General features: G+C 44.4%; 1 protein-coding gene across 1 annotated transcript; it reads left to right on the top strand.

The window, feature by feature from the left end:
- Positions 1–4,244: 4,244 nt before the first annotated feature.
- On the top strand, positions 4,245–8,618 carry LOC123451864 (phosphoenolpyruvate/phosphate translocator 1, chloroplastic-like). The gene is made up of 9 exons (XM_045128408.1): positions 4,245–4,743; positions 6,275–6,397; positions 6,484–6,636; positions 6,741–6,826; positions 7,111–7,195; positions 7,611–7,730; positions 7,817–7,885; positions 8,106–8,235; positions 8,312–8,618. Exons 1-9 carry the CDS (start codon positions 4,381–4,383, stop codon positions 8,386–8,388), a joined length of 1,206 nt encoding a protein of 401 aa, XP_044984343.1. The 5' UTR covers positions 4,245–4,380; the 3' UTR covers positions 8,389–8,618.
- Positions 8,619–8,877: the final 259 nt, after the last annotated feature.

Here is an 8,877-nt window from a genome sequence, read left to right as displayed (position 1 = left end):
TTGTTTTTATTTATTCAGCTTATAAAAATCTAGTTTTAATATCCATACTATACTTGTATCATCATTTATTCGCCGAACCAGTGCATCAATACAATTTGTCACTGTATTGGGTTTGTCAAAACCGGCCTCCATCGACTCGCCCTGAAACACCGGGTGTGAGACGAGCTCAGTCCTGCGACATCGTGTGCGAGACAAGGTCGGTCCTGCTGCACCGTGCATGAGACGAGTTTGGTTGTACACACCGAACACGAGACGAGCGATCGACTACGCTCGAAGAAGGCCACCCCTTCGACAGAATTAGAACCCGAACGACAAGAAGATGAAGAAAAGGTCGACATGATCCGACCGCTGACGAGCCGACGCCAAAGTAGAAACCTGTCGTCACCAAAAACAAAGCCACCGAACTACCGTGTAGCACCACGCCACCGGGAGGCCACCGCCCATGCGTTGGACCTCTGCGCGCCGGCAGCCACGCCGGTCCGGTGGCCCAACCAGCACCGCCCGCGAGAAGACACGAGATCCGGCCGGCACATGGAATATTGCCCAAATATTCTTGGCACTAGCAGGGGGATGGCACGGCGGCACGCCGCGCCCGTCGTTGAGGTTTCTTGACAGTGAATGAGGTGAAAAGTGTTGTTTATATTGTTTTGTGTGGTCAAGTTATTAGTAGGGACATCTTTGTGTTTTGGAGTTAGGAGGGTCTTCGCTTAATTGTTTATGTTGTGTTTTTCTCGGTCTAGTTGTGCATGCCTATATGTATTGGTAAGCATAGGTGTTTGTTCTGTAGCAAGTCCATGAGGTGGTGGCCTGTGTAGATAAGAACATTGTATAAATTTTAAATTTTCATTTCTTCCAGTCAGTTCTCCTGGAGGCATGAATGATTTACACTGAAAAATATGCTGAAATCTAACTCGAGCAACATCATCACCTTTTGCAAGATATTGAAACAAATATTTTAACAGATTTGTTTTGTTGCATCATTCGACATTTACATGTGCCTGAAATCTTGTAAGCAATCACATGTTGTATGGTACTACCCATCACTTGTCCAGTTTTACTGTACCCCTCTTTCTGACCATAAGGTGACCTAAATTGCGTCTACGATAAACAAGGAAACCCTTCTCATCAATCAATGTTTCACCATTAAATTATTTAGGAAACCATTTGGAACATGATCCATTTTTCATACATGGACGTCTAACATTATGTTCTCCACACGGTCCATGGACAGAGTGCAAAGGAAGAATTGTTGCACACATACATAGTGTCCGCTTAAGGGGAAAAAGGAAAAAAAAATCAGCCTGCACAAAGACGACTCGCACATGGATTAAAAGCTGGATTGCTGTCATAGTCAAAGTGGCCAGATAGATTGCACAACCAGAACCATCCAATATATTCACAGCTAGCGAAACAATAAAAGAGAGAATTGAGGTTGCACTACAAGAACCATCAGATAGATTCACAGCTAGCGAAATACGGCACACTCTTCGTAGAGCAGTCTGACGAACATGAGAGGGCGCAACAGCCGATCGATGAAACAAATAAAACGGTGGGGATTAACAGGTGACGAAGCACGAATTATTCCTAGTATAGGGAGGTATGATGAGATTCTTGAAGAACAGAGTTATAGAAGCACCAAACTTGCCACTAAATATTCCATTTCAGCATGCACAAAAAACAGAACAATAACCTTAGAAGGACAAAAAAAGCAGGCCAATAAACATGGGATAGAAAAACAGGTCATCTAACTTGGAAGGACACCTATAATGATGCAGGCATAAATATATCTTAGTACTAAAGTCTTTGTTGCTATTTTAGACGATAACAACACATAACCTATCAGATTTCTTTATAGATAAATGTCTGTTTTTTAAAGTTAATTTTGAAGTCAGCCTAGACAGGAAAAATCTTACTACATCTTATTTGGTGGAAGAAAATACAAATAATCCTCACAGAGACTCTACAAAATCTTAGTCACCTAAGAAACTGCATATATCTAAAAATACATAAAAGTAACCATATGTAGAATACTCCCCCCGTTCCTAAATATAAGTCTTTTTAGAGATTACATTATGTGACTACATATGAAGCAAAATGAGTGAATCTACACTCTAAAATGTGTCTATATACATATGTATATAGTTCTTTAATGAAACCTCAAAAAGACTTATATTTAGGAACGGAGGGAGTACATGTTTACCTTCTCCAAAGTCTGACCTTAGCCTTTACTGATTGTTACTTCCCTGTAGTGTGAAGGGCAATTTGGAAGCAGGAGAACTGAGCACTATCCATGGTACTTGGAAGTTGGCAATCATACACACATAGGGCCATTGGAAACACAGGAGCACTGAGCACTATCCATGGTAGTTGGTACACGCACATGTTGTTCTTTGTTATTTCTTGTCACAATCTCTGCTTTGTAAACCGATTCACCTAGACTTTAGAGAGATATCCCCTGGAAAGTCAATATCAGTAAGCATTAAGATTCTAAGTTGTAAACACAAACAGTATCAGTAGATGGATATTGTCACAAATGCCATCCTGATCCCATGGTTATAAAGTACATATTTTCAGCTCCATTTGTCATCACGAATTCATGATCAGTAGATGCATATTGTCTTGTCACAAAACCTGTAACATGATATGTGGGCCAAAAGATAAAAGAAAGTATGGTAGAATTAGCAGGGTGGTGTCGTATCTTATAGATTCCACAGAACAAGTGTGTAAAAGCAGCGTAGATTACTGAAAAATAACACTCCCTTCTTCCTATATATGACAGCAAAACTGAACTGAACCCCTAAACAGATTGAGAAGATGAACACAGATAGAAAGGGGACTACATCAGCTTCGTGCTATCATGTCGTCTACGTACGGTGACCACTGATCCTCATCAAACCCATCTAATCATCCAGAAAAGCACCTTTATCCAAACCCCAATGGTCTTCAATTAGGCAACACGTGAAGATGCAGACAGAAGCATCCACCACTATGCCCCGTACCTTGTAATCCCGGCTGCATCCAACCAACTGGAAAATCGAGCAAACAAAATCAAAACACAAAGGAAGGAAGGAAGTAGGAGGGAGCAAATAGAATGTACCAGTCCGTTAGGAGACGGTCGCATCAGTCGAACAAAATCAAACCCCAACAGGACAGGTCAAATAGCAAGTTAGCGATGGCACCGACATAGTCCACCCCACCGCAACGGCCGTACATAGGAAGCGGCGCCAGCACCGTCCACACCATCAAAACAACCATATAGAAGGAGCCGCGAGAACCTACGACCAGGACGGCCAGCGACGACAAACCCTAATGGGAGACGGTCGGTGCGGTCGGTGGAGAAGCGACGTGATTTGCGGGTGCGCATCCTTGGGCCGTGGCCGAGCAGATGCAAAGAAGGGGCATGAGGATAGGAGATGGCAGATGGGGGCGGAACGACGACGACATGGAAGTGGTGGCGGCGGCCCCTTTCTATTGTGCCATCCCCCTCTCCCGATCTCTTGTGTGTAGCCGAAAGAAGAAAGCGGTGGCCTCGTAGGTCAATAAAGTTGATGCTGTAAAAAAAACAGAACACGTGCCGTGCTCTCGTTATAGGAGTAAGGCAAAGACGTGTGAAGCCCGTGAGAGGCCATGCTCAATACTTGGAATGAACAACATGAGAGCTTGCTTAGTAACTATAATATATTGTATTATTAGGTGTGAGCTTACGAAAAATCCCGAGGAATTAGGACGGAAAAGACATCCCAACCCTTTACTTTGTCTATTTCCTTTGATTTGAAAATTCTGTAGACCGAATGAGCCACGAAATGGTGTTTGTTTTTCACGAAGTTGGAACAGAAAAAAAAACAGGACTAAAGTTGAGGTCCGGAGCAACTGGCAGTCCGCCCGAGAACCCAGAAGAAGACGCATGGTGAGCTGGCGCGGCGGTCTCGCAGATCCCGCCCCTCCTACTATGGGCCCACCATGCCAGGTTTTTCCCGCACCGGGACCCGCCCACCCCTCGGAGCCCTCGCCGGGCAGGTTCCACCCAACAACCCCTCCACTCCACCGCATCGCGCGACATCCCACGGCCGTCCGCCCGGCGCACCGTGCACCGGCTCCACCCGGCAGCCGGCCAATGCCAGGTCAATCGCCCGGGCCCGCCTGTCACTCTAGCAGACGCTCCCCCCCGCCGGTGCCAGGTCAGCCCGGCATCGGGCCGCCGCTCCTTAAAACCCTTCGCCCACCAACCCACTCTCTCTCATCTCACCAGACCGCACCACCCCCTCCTCGTGCCCTCCGCCGCCGCCGCAGCAGCCTCCGCCTCGGCCTCGAGGCCTCCGCCGCTCCCCCCCGCGCGGCCAGGGCCCCAGAAGCTTCTGGAACACCCCGCCCCCCGCCGCAATGCAGAGCGCGGCGGCCATCGGGCTCATCCGGCCATGCGCCGCGCGGCCCATCCTCAAGAGCCCCAGCCCCGGGGCCGCCCGCCTCCCGGCCTCCCGCGTGGCCCTCCGGCTCTCCGCCGCGGCGCCCCGCGCGCGCCTCGTGGCCGCGGCGGGGCTCGGCCGCATCGGGCTCGTGCCGGCGTCGCCCGAGCAGGAGAAGAGGAGCGGCGGCCTCGTGGCCGCCGCGGCCGCCGGGAAGGCGGCGCCGGGCGAGGAGGCCGGGGAGGAAAGCGGAGCGGCGCTCGCCAAGACGCTCCAGCTCGGCGTCTTCTTCGGGCTCTGGTACCTCTTCAACATCTACTTCAACATCTACAACAAACAGGTGAGCTGCCACGCCTTTTGTTTGCACCAACAGGTTGCTTTCCTGTCGAGTGCAAGGCTATATCTTCTAGTCCTCCGTAGTTTACCGAGCGCGCCTTAGTTCGATCTCATCAATTGGCCTGGAAATCGGCTACTTTGGGTGCAAATCCACGTGTTTTTTCGGTTGTTTTGGCGCGTTCGTAGTCTCGTACAGACAGATCTCTGCAACTACTCCGCATCTCTCCAATTCGGATCATCGCGAGTGGCATTGCATGTAAATTCCTCTGCCAGATCTTTATTTCCGTTACTGTTTTTTCCGGTGGCTGCTCATGCAGTTCCTTGTACTCGTCTGACCGAGTGGTCTTTTGATGAATCATCCTTAGATTCAGTGAAATCTAACTGAACTAAGCATGTTGAAAATACCATTTTGCTTCATATTTTGTGATTTGTTTTCGTGAAGATTCAGTGAAATCTAACTGAACTAAGCATGTCGAAAATACCATTTTGCTTCATATTTTGTGATTTGTTTTCGTGAAGATTCAGTGAAATCTAACTGAACTAAGCATGTCGAAAATACCATTTTGCTTCATATTTTGTGATTTGTTTTCGTGAACATCATTGATTACATAAACCTACAACAGACCACCGAATAACGTATTAAACTTGAATTGCCTTTTCTGATCAACATTTACTGCAAGTGCATAAATTTGTAAGGCCGCACACCAGAACCCAGGATCGGTAGAAGCAAATAATTCCTATCATATCAGGGTCCTTCCTGTCTGTTTGTGTGAAGAGAAAGCTGACCTTTATAGTTCATAACCCAGGATCAGTAGAAGTAGATAATTCATATCAAATCTGGGTGCTTCCTGTCTGGAGAAAGCTAACCTATATGGTTCATCCGTATGGCAAAGTGATCTTCGCTGTAGCTTTTTGAAGAATGTCTTTAGATTCAGAAATGTCTAAGTTCACGATTTTTAGCTGGGTTGTTGAAATACTTTCCCATTTTGCCTCATACTTTGTAACTTCTTGTCAACATTATTTGTTTTTATTTATTCCAAAAACTTAGTTTAGACAATTGAAGATATTGAACCTGTAGCACTTTCCTGAGCTATTAGCTTAAGTGTATAAAATTTGTAGGGCGACATGTCAGAGCCTAGGCTTATTGTAGTAATAATTCCAATCAAGTAAGAGTTCTTCCTGTCTGCTGCATGTGAGAATAAGCATTTGCTGTCAACTTCACTCAGGTTTTTTCATAATGCACTGTACCGATGTGATGTGCACTATGGCTTTAATCCTACGGACATATATGTTCATTTCTTTGTCCAATATTTGCCTCTGTGATTACAGATTTGAATGGTTACCATGCCCTTCTGTTTTCTGGTGAGCGTGAAAACAGAGAATTCTGTGGCAAATGTTTTGTTAATGATTAAGCTACAGAGAGAGTTGATGCAGACGTTCTCGCCTTAGGAATGATTTTCCTAAGAATTTTCTATACAATTGCATCATTTACCTGTGGATAATGCAACTTTCTCTGCTCTTCATTTATTTGACAGGTCCTCAAGGTTTTTCCTTATCCCATTAACATCACAACTGTTCAGTTTGCTGTTGGAACTACGATTTCCTTGTTTATGTGGGCCACGGGTATCCTTAAAAGACCAAAGATTTCCGGTGCACAGGTAATTATCTAGTCTCCCGTGACAAACTTTCAGTACACATGTATTGCACCATTAGAATATGTATTCTAATGGTTCTTATTTTCCAGCTTCTTGCTATCCTCCCTCTGGCTATTGTCCATACCATGGGCAATCTTTTCACCAACATGAGCCTTGGGAAGGTTGCAGTGTCATTCACACATACAATCAAGGCCATGGAGCCTTTCTTCTCAGTTCTACTTTCTGCAATGTTCCTTGGCGAGGTAATGTTTCTCTGTCCTCTGTTAGATCTTCCATGCAACGTTGCAAATGTGCATAATCTAAAGAAATTTCTTGGTCCTGTTCTGACACATGAATGGCCATGCAGCTGCCTACTCCTTGGGTTGTTTTGTCTCTTCTTCCTATTGTTGGTGGTGTGGCATTGGCATCTATTTCTGAAGCTTCTTTTAACTGGTAAGCAATATTAGCACCTTCATTGAATGAAATAACTGTATTGTTAGGAAGCTTGATGTGCACATTACAGATGTGGCATGTCTCTTGAGTTTCATATGTGGTCACCAAATAATGGCTGACATGTATTCGCACGCACATGTGTGTATTCATTTTTGCATTGATATTTACAATTTAATTCAAATCTATCTAACCTTCATATTTCCCCCATTATTGTGCATTATTCATGGTTGCTCATAAATTATTGTGCATTATTGGTGATTAATTTACAATTTAAATGACAACAGGGCTGGATTTTTGAGTGCAATGGCTTCAAATGTGACCTTCCAGTCAAGGAATGTCCTCAGCAAGAAGCTTATGCTGAAGAAAGAGGTAACCAAGCCAGCAATTTACAGTTCTCTTGATAGTTGTAACTGAATTTCAATGTTCAGTTCCCCCGAATTATGAATCACTTCATCAATTTACAGTTCTTGGATTATGTACGGCCAACTATGGTCATCTTTATGAACTTCTACATTTGACACATGAAAAATATATGCGCATATTAATATTGAAAAGTATCTTCATAATATTATTTTAGTCGGTATTGTTTAAGTGTTACAGTAGAGATAATTTGTCTAAGTCGTGTTCTGCGGTCTGCAATTCTTTTGTTTTCTTTTTTGTGAACCGAGGGTTAGTAATTGATATGTTACTCTCATATTTGAACATGCATAGGGCCTCTCACTCTTTACCCATGACTGTATAAAAATCTATGACTAACCTTCATATTTTCACCAACTCTGACCAGGCATCTCTGGACAACATCAATCTCTTCTCGATTATTACAGTCATGTCATTCTTCCTCTTAGCCCCTGTAACCTTGTTGACAGAAGGTGTCAAGGTCACTCCTACTTTTCTGCAGTCTGCTGTGAGTATCCACTGTATATTTGTCTGTTCAACTTTTTATAAGTACACTGTCTTGTTTCAATTCTCACTATGTTCTTTCTTGTGCAGGGTCTGAACCTACAACAAGTGTACACAAGGTCTTTGATTGCGGCATTCTGTTTCCATGCATACCAACAGGTCAGTCATCTACTCAGTTTTCTGTTATGTGATGGTTTGCCTTGTTAGATTCTTTGGATGTCTTTGTTACTTGTGATCAATAATTTTTTTCCTGGCTTCAAATAGTTTGAAACTGATGCCAAGTCATGTATATTAGTATATGCCCAGCACATGTGTTCAGAAGCCTAGGCACTTCTGTACTTGCTTGAATTTTTCTTACTCGTCTTCTGATTTACCGTAGGTGTCATACATGATCCTCGCAAGGGTGTCACCAGTTACCCACTCGGTAGGTAACTGTGTCAAGCGTGTGGTGGTCATTGTTACATCCGTTCTGTTCTTCAAGACCCCCGTGTCCCCAATCAACTCTATCGGTAAGCACCTGTATTTCATGTGCGTTCTATCGATCATGTCACATCCTCTTTACATATTCGAAATGTCTGTCTGTAGGAACCGCGATAGCTCTTGCGGGAGTTTTCCTGTACTCACAACTGAAGAGACTTCAGCCCAAGCCCAAGGCTGCTTGATTGCATTCCGTTTGTCAGGATCAATAGAGCGTTGCCACACTCATGGAATCGGTGCTTTAGTTTAGCCGGACATATTGGGAAGCCTTGTTGAGTATAACTAGTACCGCGAAGGATCATTTGTAATTCAGTAATGAGCATTTTGACCAGGAAAGTTTTGGAATCTATTTCATGGTTCTCTACTTGGACGTTCTAGTTGCTACTTTAATAAAACCTCTGCAGTTTGATCGTGCCGTGATTAGGTCACCGATATCTGTAAGGGTTCATTTCTGTCAGGTCACCGATATCCGTAAGGGTTCATTTCTGTCCCTTCTAGCCATTTTCAAAGACGATTCAGAAAGCTTTACCTGCTAAGACCACATGGAGTTCATGAACTACATACTGCAACATATTACAGTACATTGTATTTAACCGGACAGTACTACATTCATGTGTGACCTGAAAGTGTCATGGCGTCGTGCATGGTTGTGAACTTACGTTGCTGTAATCTCG

This window comes from Hordeum vulgare, chromosome 5H (genome assembly GCF_904849725.1).
Source record: "Hordeum vulgare subsp. vulgare chromosome 5H, MorexV3_pseudomolecules_assembly, whole genome shotgun sequence".
Taxonomy (NCBI): domain Eukaryota; kingdom Viridiplantae; phylum Streptophyta; class Magnoliopsida; order Poales; family Poaceae; genus Hordeum; species Hordeum vulgare.
The sequence above is the reverse complement of the archived record's forward strand: the minus strand, read 5'-3'. Positions and strand labels throughout refer to the sequence as shown.